Source organism: Staurois parvus, unplaced genomic scaffold (genome assembly GCF_062004578.1).
Source record: "Staurois parvus isolate SC_StPar_1 unplaced genomic scaffold, SC_StPar_1.0 ptg000052l, whole genome shotgun sequence".
Taxonomy (NCBI): Eukaryota; Metazoa; Chordata; class Amphibia; order Anura; family Ranidae; genus Staurois; species Staurois parvus.
Window position 1 is genome coordinate 2,752,216 of NW_028317848.1, and position 21,434 is coordinate 2,773,649.

At 42.9% G+C, this 21,434-nt stretch overlaps 1 protein-coding gene across 1 annotated transcript in view; it reads left to right on the forward strand.

The window, feature by feature from the left end:
* The window catches only part of SPAG1 (sperm associated antigen 1), a 114,190-nt gene that overhangs the window by 5,573 nt on the left and 87,183 nt on the right, over positions 1–21,434 (forward strand). Inside the window, exons 4-8 of the mRNA XM_089666487.1 lie at positions 4,411–4,521; positions 10,671–10,735; positions 11,985–12,100; positions 12,616–12,721; positions 15,542–15,672. Of these exons, the coding sequence (XP_089522613.1) occupies positions 4,411–4,521; positions 10,671–10,735; positions 11,985–12,100; positions 12,616–12,721; positions 15,542–15,672 (529 nt within the window). The remainder of the gene's footprint in view (positions 1–4,410; positions 4,522–10,670; positions 10,736–11,984; positions 12,101–12,615; positions 12,722–15,541; positions 15,673–21,434) is intronic.

Genomic DNA, 21,434 nt, shown 5'->3' on the forward strand with positions numbered 1-21,434 from the left:
CTTCTGTTCCATCATAAGATGCCCTCAGTCTGCCAGGTGTCATTAAACCTGGAGGGCTAAGGACATATTATGAATGAATCATGGCCACACCACCTAAAGGGGGCATTGCCGTTTATATTGAAGCAGAGAGCTGTGCTGATGGTATCACTACACTGACATCTAGAAGAGGTAATAATTAAAAACAAAATATAAAATACACCATGGGGGCGGCAGGGGATTGAATTCTAAGGGGCTGGGTCCAGATTTGAGCTTTAAAAATATGCACTGATTTTCATATACTGAACTCTAATGTGAAAATAAAAAAAAACACACCTGGCTTGTGATTCGCTCCTGAGATTCACTTCTTTCTGCTCAAACTTATTTTATTGTTTGTCCTGTGTGTCCACTTTCTTCAAGTGAATAAAAGAGCAATGACAGCCAAAAACACACTATTATAAATCAGAAACTTTTTTCGCTCTACCCAAAAACTCAAACAATTGAAAATGTTAAATCAACAATAAATAATAAAGCTGCAGCATCAAAAGTGTCCAACTTCCACAAAATAAATCTTGTGTAGAATAATGCTGTGCTAAATCAAAAATAAATACCAAATGTATAAATCAATCCTAACTACAGGTGAAACTCGAAAAATTTGAATATCGTGCAAAAGTTCATTTATTTCGGTAATGCAACTTAAAAGGTGAAACTAATATATGAGATAGACTCATTACATGCAAAGCAAGATAGTTCAAGCCGTGATTTGTCATAATTGTGAGGATTATGGCTTACAGCTCATGAAAACCCCAAATCCACAATCTCAGAAAATTAGAATATTGTAAAAAGGTGCAATATTCTCGGCTCAACGTGTCCCACTCTAATCAGCTAATTAAGCCATAACACCTGCAAAGGGTTCCTCAGCCTTTAAATGGCCTCTCAGTCTGGTTCAGTAGGAATCACAATCATGGGAAAGACTGCTGACCTGACGGTTGTGCTGAAAACCATCATTGACACCCTCCATGAGGAGGGAAAGCCTCAAAAAGGTGATTGCAAAAGAAGTTGGATGTTCCCAAAGTGCTGTATCAAAGCACATTCATAGAAAGTTATGTGGAAGGGAAAAGTGTGGAAGAAAAAGGTGTACAAGCAGCAGGGATGACCGCAGCCTGGAGAGGATTGTCAGGAAAAGGCCATTCAAAAGTGTTAGGGACTTTCACAAGGAGTGGACTGAGGTTGGAGTCAGTGCATCAAGAGCCACCACACACAGACGGATCCTGGACATGGGTTTCAAATGTGGTATTCCTCTTGTCAAGCCGCTCCTGAACAACAAACAATGTCAGAAGTGTCTTACCTGGGCTAAAGAAAAACAGACCTGGTCTGTTGCTCAGTGCTACAAAGTCCTCTTTTCTGATCAGAGCAACTTTTGCATCTCATTTGAAAACCAAGGACCCCGAGTATGGAGGAAGAATGGAGAGGCACACACTGCAAGATGCTTGAAGTCCAGTGTGAAGTTTCCACAGTCTGTGTTGATTTGGGGAGCCATGTCATCTGCTGGTGTTGGTCCACTGTGCTTCATTAAGTCCAGGGTCAACGCAGCTGTCTACCAGGAGATTTTGGAGCACTTCATGCTTCCTTCTGCAGACGAGCTTTATGAGGATGCTGACTTCATTTTCCAGCAGGACTTGGCACCTGCCCACACTGCCAAAAGCACCAAAACCTGGTTCAATGACCGTGGGATTACTGTGCTTGATTGGCCAGCAAACTCGCCTGACCTGAACCCCATAGAGAATCTATGGGGCATTGCCAAGAGAAAGATGAGAGACATGAGACCGAACAATACAGAAGAGCTGAAGGCCGCTATTGAAGCATCCTGGTCTTCCATAACACCTCAGCAGTGCCACAGGCTGATAGCTTCCATGCCACGCCGCATTGAGGCAGTAATTGCTGCAAAAGGGGCCCAAACCAAGTACTGAGTACATATGCATGCTTATACTTTTCAGAGGTGCGATATTGTTCTATGTACAATCCTTGTTTTATTGATTGCATGTAATATTCTAATTTTCTGAGATTGTGGATTTGGGGTTTTCATGAGCTGTAAGCCATAATCATCACAATTATGACAAATCACGGCTTGAACTATCTTGCTTTGCATGTAATGAGTCTCTCATATATTAGTTTCACCTTTTAAGTTGCATTACTGAAATAAATGAACTTTTGCAGGATATTCTAATTTTTCGAGTTTCACCTGTATATTGCAAGTGATAATGGCTTTCTGCCTACCCAAAAGTGAGATATACTCAATTAACTCCATCTTATAAAACAACAAAAAGTATTTAAAGTTCATTCACATGTAAATCGGTTTCACAAACCAGTAACCAGAAAAATCTTCAATTATAAATTTTGTGAATCCCTCGGCGTAAAAAAAGAGGAATTCCACCACCAAAAGGCCAAGCATGTACGCTCACCAGGGGCAGGCTGACCATTTGGAAACTCGGGCACTGCCCGAGGGCCCAGGGTCAGTAGGGGGCCCCATGAGATGCCGCTGGTACCTTTTTTCATAGGCTTTTTTGAGTTTGGGCAAGGACACAGGGGCCCCATGATCCCCTATTGCTCGGGGGCCCCATGAGTTGTCAGTCCGCCCCTGACGCTCTCCTTCCAATATGGACCATTAAATAAAAAAGGTCACATTTGTCTTTTCCCCTTTAAACGCCCTAATATGTGACTGTGTTGGTTCTCTTTTTTTCAGGCTAAGGACATTTTCAGCAAGTACAGAAGAATACCAGTTAATTTTGCATTGTCCTTGTCACTTCCTGTTAGATGAACTGGAAGCAAAAAAAATGTTGTGTTTCTTCAGTAAACTATTAAAGCCCAATTGAACCCTCAGTATAAATCAGCTAAATACATTCCAGGTCCATCAAAATGTCTAATGCCTTGTTCACACCTTTCATTTTAATGGGCTGCCATGCCTGTGTTTCCCGTTGGAAAAGGTGCATGCACCTTTGTTGAAACGTGTCCCGCAGGTAAATCGTATGGTCCTTTTGATCATATGATTTCCCTGCGGTTCCTGCAACCTCAAACGTGCTGCATTTTTACATACTTGGGGGTGCCATTCAGAATAAATGGCAGCCCCCGCGTGTTTTCTCAGCAGCAGCACATTTTCACTGCAGGTGGTTGTAGGTGCAGGAATCGCTGCGTTTCCCGCACCCGCATCCACTTGCATAGATGTGAACCAGGGCTTACAGTTTACTTTCTTTCTAAAGCAACCACAGACGCAAGTATAAAAGCCTTTCCCTGTGAGCAAGCTGTACAGTGGGAAAGGAGTCTCATTTCAGAGGTCTGACATGGTTCATACTTCATCAGACCCATAGCTGTGCAATTAGCTGATTGGAGATTTCTACCTCTGATTCAGCGAGGGGTATGTCAGACCTCTTCAAAGAGATCACTGCTTCTCCATGGAGACCAGAGTCCCACTCTGTAGGTTGCTTGCAACGGACTGGCTTTTCCACTCAGGCTGATTTTTAAAGACATTTATAAGGAAAAACTTTAAGACCTTGTACTTTGATCTTTTGTGTTGATGCATTTGGTATGTATTTAGTTTAGGGCTTTAATCTCCTTATCCTCCATGAATGGGAGACATGTTTGCAGTCCAGCTTGTGTGGCAACAATGGCTGCCCACATTGCCACAGTAAAGGAGTGAGACTAGCTACCCAGAGACAGGAAGTGTGTTATTAGAGATCCCAGGATTACCAGGTGAAAAAAAAAAACTATATGAAACAAGAAAACTAATGCAGTCACCACATCTAAGGACTTGTAAGCTGCACAATAATATATTTTGGTTTTTGGGTTTAGATACACTTAAAAAAAAAAACATCCTGCAATATGAATTTTACATTTAAGGACATACTTGCTGCATTTTGAACTGTATGCTAGAAGATGAAATTTAGCATTAATGCTAAATTTCATTGTTATACTAGTCGTGTGCAGGGGCGGACTGACAACTCATGGGGCCCCCGGGCAATAGGGGATCATGGGGCCCCTGTGTCCTTGCCTAAACTCAAAAAAACCTATGGAAAAGGTACCAGGGGCATCTCATGGGGCCCCCTACTGACTCTGGGCCCTTGGGCAGTGCCCGAGTTTCCAAATGGTCAGTCCGCCCCTGGTCGTGTGCAGGGGTGGACTGACCATTCAAGCACTCGGTCATTGCCTGAGGGCCCGGGGTCAGTAGGGGGCCCCATGAAATGCCCCTGGTACCTTTTTATAGGCTTTTTTGGGTGTGCTTTGAGTGTGGGCAAGGACACAGGGGCCCCATGATCCCCTATTGCCTGGGGGCCCCATGATTTGTCAGTCCGCTGCTGGTCGTGTGATTATAGTAGGTTGACTCTCCCAGTTAGATTGTAACGTAAGCATTTCAATTGATTATTTTCATTTATTTTTCAGAATTTTTTAACTGACATCAAACTTAAAGAACAACAGAAACCTGTCTTGGAGAAAACTATGGACAACCTGCCTCCTATTCGCAGTGTTCCCAGTAACTCCACACCTAATGAGGTTCTAATTTTGTGATGATATGATTAAAATGGGATATCTTTTCATTGCTTTGTTCTGCAGTTTACTGTGTTTACTTCTTCAGCTTTCTTCGTTTGTGTGTATATATGTATATATATATATATATATATATATATATATATATATATATATATATATATATATATATATAAATCCTGTATAATAATAATATATAAGAACTTGAAATCACCTGACTGCACCAGTTGTGCATTTTTAACGTTCTAGTTACCACTTCAATAAATTGTGTTCAAAAACAGAAATGTAATATATTGCAGTTTGCCAGATCTTGGATGAGGAGCCTGCATTAGTTTTACTTTTTCACTCAATTTTCACCTGGTAATCCTGTGAATAACACTTTTCCTATCCCTGGGTGGCTACAATAACTTCTCCACTGTATGGAGGGAGCCATGACTGCCATCCAGGCTGAACTTCATGCGTATCTACATTTGGTCATCCTTATTACATAGGGGCTGAAGGGGTTTGACGTGTAAACAAGGAAGATAAGGTTGTTGCCCTTTCTGGCAAGCTCACAGGGAGTGACAAGGATGTGACAAGGATGTGACATTTCTAGCATGTATTTTTGAAAATGTTTAACCTGAAAAGAAAACAAAAACAAATGCAGTCACTCCATCTTTGAAGATTGCTGTGATATACCGGCCTCCTGGATCCATACCCCGCTTCCTGGATGACTTTTCCTCCTGGCTACCCTTCTTCCTCTCCTCTGAGCTACCCACCATCATTCTTGGGGATTTCAACATCCCTGTCAACCTTGACAACCCAGACACAGCCCGTCTCCTCCACTTAACCTCCTCCTTTGCACTTGCACAGTGCATACAATCCACCACCCACTCCGACGGTAATATCCTTGATCTTACCTTCTCCAACCGCTGCGCTCCCCACAACCTCACTAACACTCCCTTCCCTCTCTCTGACCACAACCTGATCACCTTCTCTATCTCCTCGTCCTCCAACGCCTACCCCTCCAAATGTCACACTACTACCAGCCGTAACCTCCACAACCTTAACCCTGCCCCCCTCCACTCTGCAGCTGATCAACTCCACGACCGCATCCTCCCCCTGTCCTGCCCCGACTTGGCTATGACTGCCTACAACAACGCGCTGTCAGCAGCCCTTGACTCACTAGCGCCTTTAACCACACGCAACATCAGACTCCGACCGCTCCAGCCCTGGCAGACTGATCACACCAAAACCCTCAAACGACGCAGTCGTGCCCTGGAGCGACTATGGCGCAAAACAAAATCCCAACAAGCTTTCACCTGCTACAAATCTGCCTTCCGCACCTACACCTCCTCCCTCCACGCAGCCAAACAAGCCTACTTCCTGACCCTCATCAAGGCCCTCTCCTCCAATCCTCGCCGACTCTTCTCCACCTTCAACTCTCTACTCTCTCCACCCCCACCTCCACCCAGCACCTCACTCACCGCCCTTGAGATTGCCAATCACTTCAAAAACAAAATTGACACAATTCGCAAGGACATTTCCGCAACTCACACCCCCTCTCAACCCGTCCCCTCTCACACAGCTACCCCCTCATCCCCCCTCCCCCTCGACATTACCCGCAGGGACTTCGTCACTGCTCAAACTCCCTCCAACCCCGTTCCCCCTCACTCAGCTACCCCCTCATCACCCCTCTCCCACGGCCCCACCACTGCTCTGACCTCCACTCCCTCCCCACCCTACATTCCTCATACTGAAGCTCCCCCAACACTCCACACCTTTGACCTTACTACCATCGAGGAAGTCTCCAAGATCCTCTCTGATGCCCGCCTCACCACCTGCCCCCTCGACCCTATCCCCTCACAATTCCTACGACCTCCCTCCCCCTCCATCCTACGCTCCCTCACCCACATCTTTAATCTCTCCCTCTCCTCCGGCACTTTCCCCTCCCCACTGAAGCATGCACACATCACCCCCATACTTAAAAAGCCCTCCCTGGACCCCAATGACCCGAACAACCTCAGACCCATCTCCCTGCTCCCACTTACATCTAAACTCCTCGAGCGCCTCGTCTACACCCGCCTATGCTCTCACCTCAACAACAACAACCTCCTCGATCCCCTACAGTCTGGCTTCCGCCCCCTACACTCCACCGAAACCGCCTTACTCAAACTCTCCAACGACCTTCTAACCGCCAAAGCTAATGGCCACTATTCAGTGCTCCTACTCCTTGACCTCTCTGCGGCCTTCGACACAGTTGACCACCCCCTCCTCCTCAAAATACTACACTCCCTCGGCCTCAGAGATTCTGCTCTCTCCTGGCTCTCATCCTATCTGTCACAACGCTCTTTCAGCGTTACCTATAATGCTGTTACCTCCCCCTCACTCCCCCTCTGTTGGGGTCCCTCAAGGCTCTGTCCTTGGGCCCCTTCTCTTCTCCATCTACACCTCCTCCCTTGGCCAACTCATACACTCTCACGGCTTCAACTACCACCTCTATGCCGACGACACACAAATCTATCTCTCAACCCCCCACCTCACCCCCTCGGTCTCTGCCCAAATCACACACCTACTGAGCGACATATCAGATTGGATGTCGCTCCACTTCCTTAAACTGAATCTCTCCAAAACCGAGCTCCTTGTCTTCCCCCCAGCCCGAACCCCACCCCCCATTGACTTCTACATCACATCCAACAACGCCAATATCAAACCCGCCCTGCAGGTCAGAGTACTTGGTGTCATTCTGGACTCCAACCTATCCTTCCAGCCCCAAGTCCAATCTTTAACAAACTCGTGCAGACTCCACCTCCGCAACATCGCCAAAATCCGCACGTTCCTAACCCCAGAAACCACTAAGCAGCTCATCCACTCCCTCATCATATCACGACTCGACTACTGCAACTCCCTCCTCACTGGCCTGCCTCGCCGCTGGCTATACCCGCTTCAGTCGATCCTGAATACGGCTGCCAGACTCATTCGCCTTTCCAACCGCTCCATTTCCGCCACCCCCCTCTGCCAATCCCTCCACTGGCTTCCGATTGCGCAACGGATCAAATTTAAAATCCTAACGCTGACGTACAAAGATGTCCACCATACTGCCCCGAACTACATCACTGACCTAATATCCAAGTACCGCTCAGCACGCACACTCCGCTCCTCACAAGACCTCCTTCTCTCTAGTTCCCTGGTCTCCTCCTCCCATGCCCGCCTCCAGGACTTCTCCAGGGTGTCACCCATCCTCTGGAACTCCCTTCCCCAACCCATCAGATTATCACTTACTCTCCTCTCCTTTAGGCGCACCCTGAAAACCCATCTCTTCAGGGAAGCCTACCTCACCCCCTGCTAACTTGCTGACCTCCTCCACTCTTCCTACCACTCCATCCCCCACAGCTATCTCCTCCTGTACCACTATCCCATCCCTTCTAGATTGTAAGCTCGAAAGAGCAGGGCCCTTGATCCCCTCATGTTTTGCATTGTATTGGTATTGTTCTGTCACATGTTCTGTCCCCCTTTGTAATGTACAGCGCTGAGTGAACTATTGGCGCTTTATAAGTACTGTATAATAATAATAATAATCTAGGTAGTAGTAATCTGCAATATATTATGTTTTTGGATTTAGTCACGCTGCAAGTAGCAGAACCCTCGTTCCCACTCGCAATTTTCTGTGGGTGATTCTCATGCAATTCTGAGCAAGGGAATGTGCTGTCCTATGTGCATTTCTTGTGGAAAAGAAGCTCAGGGACCAAATTTGGTCCCTGAGCCAGGCACAATTTTACATGTGTGTTTTGTCATGCAACAATCATGGCAGAATTGCACCACATTTGGGGTGCCATTCAGGATGAATGGCACCCAAACACACATCACGTGTTTTGCTGCCATTCCTAATTGCCCAAGTATGAACTGAGGTTTAGGGCTAAGCACATACTCTTTGGAAACCAGTTCATACATTCTATGGTGGACCTGCCTTGCTAAATGGAACTTTTATTCTGCTAGTAATACAGCTTACAGTGTGAAAGCTAAATTTTTAATGTATGCATAAACAAAAAGAAAATGCAGATGGAAACATCCAAATTCTTAAATGTCATTATTAAAAGATTCTGCCTTTTCACTGATATCAAATGTAACATATACAGTCAGGTCCATAAATATTGGGACATCAACACAATTCTAACATTTTTGGCTCTATACAACACCGCAATGGATTTGAAATGAAACGAGCAAGATGTGCTTTAACTGCAGACTGTCAGCTTTAATTTGAGGGTATTTACATCCAAATCAGATGAACGGTGTAGGAATTACAACAGTTTGCATATGTGCCTCCCCCTTGTTAAGGGACCAAAACTAATGGGACAGAATAATAATCATAAATAAAATTTTCACTTTTTAATACTTGGTTGCAAATCCTTTGCAGTCAATTACAGCCTGAAGTCTGGAACACATAGACATCACCAGACGCTGGGTTTCATCTCTGGTGATGCTCTGCCAGGCCTCTACTGCAACTGTCTTCAGTTCCTGCTTGTTCTTGGGGCATTTTCCCTTCAGTTTTGTCTTCAGCAAGTGAAATGCATGCTCAATCGGATTCAGGTCAGGTGATTGACTTGGCCATTGCAGAACATTCCACTTCTTTCCCTTAAAAAACTGTTTAGTTGCTTTTGCAGTATGCTTTGGGTCATTGTCCATCTGCACTGTGAAGCGGCGTCCAATGAGGTCTGAAGCATTTGGCTGAATATGAGCAGATAATATTCCCTAAACACTTCACAATTCATCCGGCTGCTTCTGTCAGCAGTCACATCATCAATAAATACAAGAGAAGCAGTTCCATTGGCAGCCATACATGCCCACGCCATGACACTACCACCACCATGCTTCACTGATGAGGTGGTATGCTTAGGATCATGAGCAGTTCCTTCTCCATACTCTTCTCTTCCCATCACTCTGGTACAAGTTGATCTTGGTCTCATCTGTCCATAGGATGTTGTTCCAGAACTGTGAAGGCTTTTTTAGATGTCGTTTGGCAAACTCTAATCTGGCCTTCCTGTTTTTGAGGCTCACCAATGGTTTCCATCTTGTGGTGAACCCTCTGTATTCACTCTGGTGAAGTCTTCTCTTGATTGTTGACTTTGACACACATACACCTACCTCCTGGAGAGTGTTCTTGATCTGGCCAACTGTTGTGAAGGGTGTTTTCTTCACCAGGGAAAGAATTCTTCTGTCATCCACCACAGTTGTTTTTCGTGGTCTTCCGGGTCTTTTGGTGTTGCTGGGCTCACTGGTGCGTTCCTTCTTTTTAATAATGTTCCAAACAGTTGTTTTGGCCACGCCTAATGTTTTTGCTATCTCTGATGGGTTTTGTTTTTTCAGCCTAATGATGGCTTGCTTCACTGAAAGTGACAGCTCTTTGGATCTCACCTTGAGAGTTGACAGCAACAGATTCCAAATGCAAATAGCACACTTGTAATGAACTCTGGACCTTTTATCTGCTCATTGTAATTGGGATAATGAGGGAATAACACACACTTGGCCATGGAACAGCTGAGAAGCCAATTGTCCCATTACTTTTGGTCCCTTAACAAGTGGGAGGCACATATGCAAACTGTTGTAATTCCTACACCATTCACCTGATTTGGATGTAAATACCCTCAAATTAAAGCTGACAGTCTGCAGTTAAAGAACATCTTGTTCGTTTCATTTCAAATCCATTGTGGTGGTGTATAGAGCCAAAAATGTTAGAATTGTGTCGATGTCCCAATATATATGGACCTGACTGTATGTCACTCCCTGCACCCCCTGAAAAATAATGCATGCAGCATAATGGTTAAAATGGCAACAATGTCAATACTAGACAAACACACATTGCAAATTCTCTGTGCTGTGACCAACAGTGGTACCCATACCTCCCAACTTTTTGAGACCGTAACGAGGGACACCTATTAGCAAACGTATGGAGGCATAGGACACATCCCCTGCCAGATTCAATTTTCAGCTTGTTCAGTTAAGGGTTGAAAATTAAACCTGGAAGTTGATTGGTTGCCATGCACTCCAGAATCTTGCTGCTCCAGAATTAGTAAATTTCCTTTACTATATTTTCTCATTGGGGTTGAACTAATTTTTACAATCAATCTCAGTCTGATTTTTTTTTTTTTAGTAACATTTGATCTTACTTATTGTTTCAGCCTATCAAAAAAGAAAATTGTGCTGGCGTCCATAAAGTGCCCCGAAATTACAGGGACTGGGACAGGTGAGAAATCAGTAGTGAGAATGATAAGTATTGCTGGTGCTTTTATTAACTACTGCTGGTGATCAAGTGTAGTACTGCCTTAGATGGTACACCACTTGAGGGTTAGGGACTGATGTGAATGTAAAATATATACGTAAAGCGCTGTGTAAAATTGACGGCGCTATATAAGTACCTGTAATAAATAAATAAAGTACTGCACTGATAATAATTTTAAACAGTCTGTTATTCTGAATATAATACAATAAGACCTAAATAACTCTGAGACATAAGATGTCCTTGACTCAAAATATTATTGTTAAATCATATTACAATTGGAGTCAAGTGCAGTTTTACAAAAGGAAAATCCAGGTAAGAATAAATACTATATAGGTGTTACATGCTTATTGTATGTAAGTTAGAGGTGTTTCTGTTATGTGTGAAATACACAAATTATGTTGTTTTAAGCATTCTTGTACTTACAGTGTGTGCACATACTAGAATACTAGACGCGCGCATGGTGCTAGTGATTGCGCTGTCATAAACACAGAGTTAATCAGAGTAGCTCTGTGCCTTGCAGTCGTTTTGAACCAATCACAGTGATCACAAGTGTAAACACTGCCTGCATTTACAACCCTTCTTTCCTCTCTTGTGAAGGAGTATTGCAGCGATTTGTAGGAAGTATGGAGAGGAGGAAAAAGGCAGCAGCAGTACAGGATGGCTCGTGATTCAAAGTGGGGATTTTTAAAGTGCCCCTGACCACCATTGGTGGTGGTGGTGGGAGTATTTTAATGCTAATATGTATTATTGCTACTAATCATTAGAATGGGTTCACTTTTTTGTGGTGTGTTAACACAAAGCACATTGACGTGTGTTACTTTGTGCAGTAATGTATCTTGTGTTAGGGTAGCCTTTTCATTGGAACAAACTTGTGGTGCAGTAAAAACACACATGCATTGGCAAGGTGCATTGAATGTCATCAATTCCTGCAACTCAAAGCTGTGAACCAAGCCTAATGCTTTTGGGGGATTCAAGGCAAAATAACCACGCTTACTTTTTGCCTACACACCTCTGTTTTAATACAATGCCAACCTATTTTTTTATGCCAGAAGCAGTTCTAAAAATTATCTATTAGAAATGGAAATGTATTAGAAATAAAAAGGTAAATGTATATAATATATATATTTCTGCTGCTTTATACAAAAAAAAGGGTTTAATTCAATGTTGTGTTGCCAATTTGTATTACACTTATGGATATTATGTTATATGTTAGGTTTGATATTGAAAAAGAACTATCAAAAATTGATGAGGACACTGAGAAAACTGAACAGTCCAAGATGGTAAAAAATACAACAGCTGCAAAAATAAAGAAATCAATAGACACATCAGGTAACCATACTTGTTCTGCCTCTTCAATCTAAGCATTGATAGTGTGATCTCTGTAACTTACAGTTGTGATGAGATAGCGATAACTTCAACCTCAGCTGGATACCACAGTCAGTGGCTCAATCGATAAGACATCTTGTAGATCTTGTGAAGTTTATTCCATAAACTGAGAGAATCTTACAACAATGAACATTCGATAGGTCAAAAGATCATGTTTCCTGCTCCGTGACATGAGGCTAGAGCTGCAATGCATTTCTGGGAAAGGGGGAGGGCTATCTATACAGCATTAACTAAATCAAAGAAAAGGGAGGAGCAGAAACAAAATATAGAAACACTTAAAGGCATATGACAGTCATGTGAAACATGACAATACTGCTTATCTTCCATACCTGATCTTGTTAATGTTATAATGTTTATCATTAGTTGGCTTGAATTAGATAAGATTTATTGTAAGAATGTGGGCCTCAGTCATTTATATAAATCGTACAGTTGTGTGTAACTGGAAGACTCCTTTCCAGGTCTGATCTTGGAGCAGAAGAACCTTCTTGCACAAAGGGAGAAGGAAAAAGGAAATGAGGCCTTCAGAAGTGGAGACTATGAGGAGGCCATATCATATTACAGCAGGTAAGGCAGGAATTGTAGTTTATATAACACTGACATACTACACATTACATAGATTGACATCAGTTCCTACCCCAGAGAAGCGTACAATCCTGTGTCCCGATCACATTTAACTCATTCACACTCATACATACTGTAGGGCCTGTTTGGGCACAGCATAATTCACCTAACCATATGCTGCTATCTTGTGAAAAAAAATACACATGAACGTACAAAGGTAAAGCGGTATTAAAGGTTCAGTTTTGGTTTTCTGTTATACTTAAGGACTCAGTGTATTTGTTTTGCACAAAGCAGCCTGGATCCTCCTCTTCTCACACCCTCGCTGGAGCTCCTGGCTCCTCCTTCCTGTTGGGTGCCCCCATAGCCAGCAGCTTGCTATAGGGGCACTCGAGAAGGCGTGCTTTCGAGCCACTGCTGCGTATGTCCATTCACACACTGAGCTGTGGCTCACTCCCCCCATGTCTCCTTATTGGCTCACTGGCTGTGATTGATAGCAGCAGGAGCCAGTGGCTCTCGCTGCTGTTTCAGCCAAATGAGGAGGCAGAGACCCGGGACAGCCAAGGTTCTTGTGAACATCGCTGGATCGCGATAGGGCACAGGTAAGTATTCGGAGGCCTGGGAGGACTGCTGCACACAGAAGGTTTTTTACCTGCATGCATAGAAGGCATAAAGGTAAAAAACATTGAGCCTTTACAACCACTTTATATTTAGCCAAGAACCTCGCAGCTAAAAGGTAAGCCTTAAAGTTAAAATCCAGTGAATTTTTTTTTAATTGCAACGTTCTCTAAAAGTCTAACTACAGGTGAAAATTAGAATATTGTGCAAAAGTTCATTTATTTCAGTAATGCAACTTAAAAGATGAAACTAATATATGAGACTCATTACATGCAAAGCAAGATAGTTCAAGCCGTGATTTGTCATAATTGTGATGATTATGGCTTACAGCTCATGGAAACCCCAAATCCACAATCTCAGAAAATTACAATATTGTGAAAAGGTGCAATATTCTAGGCTCAAAGTGTCCCACTCTAATCAGCTTATTCAGCCATAACACCTGCAAAGGGTTCCTGAGCCTTTAAATGGTCTCTCAGTCTGGTTCAGTAGGAATCACAATCATGGGAAAGACTGCTGACCTGACTGTTGTGCAGAAAACCATCACTGACACCCTCCATAAGGAGAGAAAGCCTCAAAAGGTAATTGCAAGAGAAGTTGGATGTTCCCAAAGTGCTGTATCAAAGCACATTAATAGAAAGTTATGTGGAAGGGAAAAGTGTGGAAGAAAAAGGTGCACAAGCAGCAGGGATGACCGCAGCCTGGAGAGGATTGTCAAGGAAAGGCCATTCAAAAGTGTTGGGGACTTTCACAAGGAGTGGACTGAGGCTGGAGTCAGTGCATCAAGAGCCACCACACACACACGGATCCTGGACATGGGCTTCAAATGTCGTATTGTCAAGCTGCTCCTGAACAACAAACAACGTCAGAAGCATCTTACCTGGGCTAAAGAAAAACAGACCTGGTCTGTTGCTCAGTGGTCCAAAGTCCTCTTTTCTGATGAGAGCAATTTTTGCATCTCATTTGGAAACCAAGGACCCAGAGTATGGTGGAAGAATGGAGAGGCACACACTGCAAGATGCTTGAAGTCCAGTGTGAAGTTTCCACAGTCTGTGTTGATTTGGGGAGCCATGTCATCTGCTGGTGTTGGTCCACTGTGCTTCATTAAGTCCAGGGTCAACGCAGCCGTCTACCAGGAGATTTTGGAACACTTCATGCTTTTTTCTGCAGACGAGCTTTATGAGGATGCTGACTTAATTTTCCAGCAGGACTTGGCACCTGCCCACACTGCCAAAAGCACCAAAACCTGGTTCAATGACCGTGGGATTACTGTGCTTGATTGGCCAGCAAACTCGCCTGACCTGAACCCCATAGAGAATCTATGGGGCATTGCCAAGAGAAAGATGAGAGATATGAGACCGAACAATGCAGAAGAGCTGAAGGCCACTATTGAAGCATCCTGGTCTTCCATAACACCTCAGCAGTGCCACAGGCTGATAGCTTCCATGCCATGCCGCATTGAGGCAGTAATTGCTGCAAAAGGGGCCCAAACCAAGTACTGAGTACATATGCATTCTTATACTTTTCAGAGGTCCGATATTGTTCTATGTACAATCCTTGTTTTATTGATTGCATGTAATATTCTAATTTTTTGAGATTGTGGATTTGGGGTTTTCATGAGCTTTAAGCCATAATCATCACAATTATGACAAATCACGGCTTGAACTATCTTGCTTTGCGTGTAATGAGTCTATCTCATATATTAGTTTCACCTTTTAAGTTGCATTACTGAAATAAATGAACTTTTGCACAATATTCCAATTTTTCGAGTTTCACCTGTACATTGGTTTGCAGTTTTACTATTGTCAGTGGAGAAACAAAAATATCAAAAGCCAGATGAAGAAGGGACAAATGATAAATTTATTGAATTGGGCAACTTTTGACTATTAAATAATTAAAATCCTTTTACAGTATATGCAGCTTACCTGAGATTGGGCCAAATAAATGTAATTTTTACCCTGAATTTTATGGGTTTGGTAAAACAGTAACTTCTTATTGAATAGTGTTCTTAAATTATCTTATATAAAACTTCTTTTACATATATATATGAGACGAGACAACATGACATTATTTTTGGAGTATTCTTAATAGGAAGAGTCAAAATGTATGGAAATGATCATTCCTTATTAAATTTTAAGTTAGCTTTTGTAACATCAAAACTGTGGCTTAAAAGCATACTCTATTATTATATATACTATGTTTTTATTTTAGGAGCTTATCTGTGTTGCCCTCCACAGCTGCCTATAATAACAGAGCACAAGCTGAGATTAAACTGAAGAACTGGCAAAATGCGTTCAATGACTGTGAGAAAGTGCTGAATTTAGAGCCCAGCAATATGAAAGGTAAAGGCCAAACAGATGAGCTTATTTCCAAAAAGAACAGTAAAATGGAAGTGCAAGGAAATCATTAACCACTTGCCTACCAGGCACTTATACCCCCTTCCTTACCAGGCCAATTTTCAGCTTTCAGCGCTGCCGCACTTTGATTGACAATTGCGCGGTCATGCAACATTGTACCCATATGAAATTTTGATCATTTTTTTCTCACAAATAGAGCTTTCTTTTGGTGGTATTTAATCGCCACTGGGCGCTTTACTTTTTGCGCTATAAATTAAAAAAGTGCAAAAAATTTGAAAAAAAAAAAAGTTTCTTTGTTTCTATTATAAAATTTTTCAAACAGGTATTTTTTCTCCTTCACTGATGTGCGTTGATGAGGCAGCACTGATGGGCACTGATAGGCGGCACTGATGGGCACTGATAGGCAGCACTAAAGGGCACTGATAGGCAGTACTAATGAGGTGGCACGGATAGGCGGCACTGATAGGCAGCACTAATGAGGTGTCACGGATAGGCGGCACTGATAGGCGGCACTGATAGGTGACACTGATGATGGGTACTGATAGATGGCACTGACTGGCATCACTGACTGGCGGCACTGACTGGCACTGACTGGTGGCACTGACTGGCAGCACTGCTGGGCTGCACTGGTGGGTGGCACTGGTGGGCGGCACTGGTGGGTGGCACTGGTGGGCACAGGTAGGTGGCACTTCTGGGCACAGGTGTGTGACACTGCAGAGTGGCACAGGTGGGTACACTGCTGGGCACAGGTGGGTGCACTGCTGGGCACAGGTGGGCGGAGCTAGTGGGCGCACTGCTGGGCGGAACTTGTGGGTGGCACTGCTGGGCACCGATCATCAGGGCACTGATCATCAGTGGCCCTGATGATCGGTGCCGATCCTCGCTCTGACAACTGCCGGTTCTCGGCAGTACTTTCCTCACGATCTGACAGCGTGAGGAAAGTGCAGCCGAGAACCGGCACTTGCATTTCCCTGTGATCAGCGTGTCATTGGACACCGCTGATCACGTGGTAAAAGGCCGGTATGATCGGCCTTTTACCACATCTCGTGATCAGCTGTGTCCGTAGGACACAGCAATCACGGAGATCGCCGGGTGCGCGCCCCCTGGGGCGCACAGGAGAGCGTGTTCTGGGGGGACATCATATGACGTCCACCCAGAACTGGCCGGCCGCAGTGAAGCCGCCATTCGGCTATCTGCGGTCGGCAACTAGTTAAAGCTGAACTAAACCCATCAATTTAACAGTTTCAAAAAAACTGTTACACTCGCGGAATGGAGCTGTCACTTTGGTTGTGCTCTCAACCAAACTGTCAAACTATCAAATGGCTGGTATCCTAACTGATCACATGTGCAGCATCATGGGAGTTGCAGATCAAATAGAGGCCAAGATAGCAGCTTCCTTGGCTGAAAACAATAGTGGCTTTTACTTCCACTTTATGCTATAGATGGAGTCTGGTGGGCTCGCCAATAGTGAGATCTGCCTGCCATATTTCAGTTCCCCCCCCCTCTTCTTATTTGAGTTCTCCCCCCCCCCCTCTTCTTTCTTGATATAGCTCAGCAAGGAAAGTAGGGTTTCTCATAATAACCATGGCAGGTATGCAGACCCGGGACCCCAAGTGCAGAGATATCACCACTATAAATATAATACTGAGAGATTTAAAATAGAAGAAAAGTCAACATATACAGTTGCAAGAAAAAGTATGTGAACCCCTTGGGATTACGTGGAGTTTTGCATCAATTGGGCATAAAATGTGCTCTGAATGTCATCTAAGTCACAACAATAGAAGAACACAGTCTGCTGAACATAATACTACACAAACATTAGATGTTGCCATGGTTTAATTGCACATAACATGTAAACATTCACAGTGCAGGGAGGAAAAAGTATGTGAGGCCCTAGCTTAATGACTTCTCCCAGAGCTAATTGGAGCCAGGAGTGAGCCAACCTTGACTCCAATCAGTGTGATGATTGTGCCTGCACAGTATAGGGGATTAGAGGATAGCACTAGCATGTACACTGTTAATGTTTTAAAAGAATGGGATTTATTGCACAGACAAAAAGGATGAGTTTTTAATTCACAATTAATTCCATTAAGGAACACAAAATATTTCATCCCTGGAAAGGATAGTATCGCAGGGAAATGGATTATAAAACAAGAGGCGCAAGTGAGGGATATAATGGTAGGGGAAGAATTTGGATCATATAAGGACATGGAGGAAAAAAAGGGAGAAATTTTCAATAAGATGGATAGACTACGATATTACCAACTGAAACACTTTTTTGAGAGTCTTCCAAAGCCTATAAGAACTAGAAAAGAGTGGAATCCATTTGAGAAAATATTGGAGACACGGGGAAATGGTAGACACGGAATTGCAAAAATACACAAGATATTAATGGAATTAGACACTGACACAAAACTTATACACATAGAGAAATGGGAAAGAGATATGGGAAGAGAAATAGAGGAGGAGGAGCAGAAGAAAATGGTCACATTAATTCACGAAAATATTAGCATGAGGGAAGTAGAAATAAATTATAAGTGTTTGATGAGATGGCACATCACCGCTAATGTGGAGCACAAGATGAATAAGGAAATTTCACGGTTATGTTGGAGAGGTTATGGAGAAGTGGGCATGTGGTATCATATGTGGTGGGAGTGTCCAGAAATACAGGTTAGTTTATTTGATAGGGAAAATCACTAAAATCAACATAGGATTAGACCCAGAATTATGTCTCCTCCATATCTCAGAACTCCCAGTGAAATCATATAAGAGATCGGGGATATGGCAATATCTGACCGCAGCAAAGAGCCTGATACCTAGGTTTTGGAAAAAAAGAGAGGTGCCAACTGAGGAGGATTGGATGGGCAGAATGAATCAGATCTGTGGGACAGAAAAACTGTATTATATGCATATGGACAAGATGGAGATGTATAATATAAAATGGAAAGGATGGGAAGAATATAGAGAAAAGGTGAAATATATGCAGATATAATACCCCTGGAATTGGATTTAGAAATAATAGAAATACATGGTGTAAAGGAGAGAAGAGAAAATGCAGAGTGGGGGAGGGAGGAAAAAAAAAAAAAAAAAGAAATGAGCTCTCAGAAGACCTACGATCAAGAATTGTTGACTTGCATGAAGCTGGAAAGGGTTACAAAAGTATCTCCAAAAGCCTTGATGTTCATGTGTCCACAGTAAGACAGACTGTCTACAAATGGAGAAAGTTTAGCACTGTTGCTACTCTCCCTAGGCGTGGTCGTCCTGTATACATGACTGTAAGAGCACAGCGCAGAATGCTGCATGAGGTAAAGAAGAATCCCAGAGTGTCAGCTAAAGACCTACAGAAATCTCTGGCACATGCTAACATTTTTGTTGTCACATCTACAATAAGGAAAACATTAAACAAGAATGGAGTACATGGGAGGACACCACAGAGGAAGCCATTGCTGTCCAAAAAGAATATTGCAGCACGTTTGAGGTTTGCAAAAGAGCACCTGGATGTTCCACAGCACTACTGGCAAAATATACTGTGGACAGATGAAACCAAGATTGAGTTCTTTGGGAAGAACACACAACACTATGTGTGGAGAAAAAAAGGCACAGCACACCAACATCAAAACCTCATCCCCACTGTAAAACATGGCGGAGGGAGCATCATGGTCTGGGGCTGCTTTGCTGCCTCAGGGCCGGGACGGATTGTTGTCATTGATGGGAAAATGAATTCCAGAGTTTATCAAGACATTTTGCAGGAAAACGTACGACCATCTGTCCGCCAACTGAAGCTCCGCAGAGGATGGGTGATGCAACAGGACAATGACCCAAAGCATACAAGTAATTCAACAAAACAATGGCTGCAACAGCACAGAATACGCCTTCTGGAGAGTCCTGACCTCAACCCGATTGAAATGCTGTGGCATGACCTTAAAAGAGCGATTCACACCAGACATCCCAAGAATATTGCTACACTGAAACAGTTTTGTGAAGAGGAGTGGTCCAAAATTACTCCAGATCGTTGTGCAGGTCTGATCTGCAACTACAGGAAACATTTGGTTAAGGTTATTGCTGCCAAAGGAGGGTCAACCAGTTATTAAGTCCAAAAGTTCACATACTTTTTCCTCCCTGCACTGTGAATGTTTACATGTTATGTGCAATTAAACCATGGCAACATCTAATGTATGTATAGTATTATGTTCAGCAGACTGTGTTCTTCTAATGTTGTGACTTAGATGACGATCACATTTTATGCCCAATTCATGCAAAACTCCACGTAATCCCAAGGAGTTCACATACTTTTTCTTGCAACTGTAAGCAATGGCCTAAATAGTATCTCTGTCATAGATTTTTCACTCTTAGCTGTTTACTTAATGAAATACATTATATGTTATGGGGTTTTTTTTCTCTGTGGTCTGCTGACACTTCATGCTGTTCCTTTAGTTCATAAATGCATGGTGGAGATTTCATGAAGTAGTTATGTCAAAATCAGAATAATAGCAGTAATAGCACGCCTTGCTAAGGATATAATAGGACTTTGAAGTTACAGCTCTCCACTCCTAAAAGTGAGGGAGGGGAGTAGCTGTGTAAGGCCGGACTAAGCATTGTCGGAGCAGCACATGCTCACTAGAGGAAAAGAGCGACCTGCACAGAAAATGTGCATAAATTAGTCAGCAGAACAGCTTCTGTGTGCCAACACTGCTGAGGGAAATCAGCCATTTCAGTAGTGGTTGAATAGTATTGTTGGCCTGGGACAGGAAGTAATGTTATAATCCATGAAACTAAAAGATCACCAGATCATTTATTTGCATCTCTTAATCTAATACAAAGAGCATATTGGGAAGGTGCACATTTGTTTTGTTCCTTGTGTAAGGATTTTTTGTTGTGTGATTTAACCCAGCAGCATCTACATAAGAAAAAAGTAGTCTGTTTTAGGGTTGATTGGCCCTTTAACAGATCTAGCTTGCACATCATGAGTACGGTGTACTACATATTATTATTTGTTTAATGATTAGAATAAGTGTACTTCCTAATACTCAGTGAGGCTCAGAAATATTGCCTATCCTAGAGGAATAACATTGTCAGTCCTAGGTATTGTCGTAGTGTGTCCTCTGTGAGTGTATCGAAACGTATGTACCTGAAATGGACATCCTTTCCCTTACCTAGTTATTGAACAGAAACTGGAGTTAATTTCTTTTCCATTGATTGTCTCTTATTGTTTGAGACAATAATTATTCATTTATTCATTTGTTCCTGCATTCCGCATGAATTCCTTCATTTTGTAACCCAATGGAGTTTTATAAGTAATAACGAAATTCACTGTAGTCTGGCCATGGCTTTTTGCTAGAGTTAAACTAAAATCAATCCCATCTATGTCTGACTTCATTAAAGCACTCTTCCTTAATGAGCTCTTAGAGCATCAATCTTGGCCAAGCCACTTTTCCAGTACCCTTTGCTCACATAGCAGATTTCCCTATATAGACACCCAGCCCCAATTACACTGTTCAACAAATTTTTATTTTTTGCCAGTTTTGGAAACAAAAGGATCCATTTCTTAATGAATTTCACATTCTGAGTTCAAATATAACAATGAAATTTGTCAATTGGCTCTAGTTTTTCTGTAAACGGAAAGTTTTCTACTATAGGCGTAATGACTACATAATGCACAATAATTATATAGATAGATGTCTTTCCACAAATATAAAGCAAGTGATATGACTACATAACAAAGCCTAAATGGCATAATATATTGCATA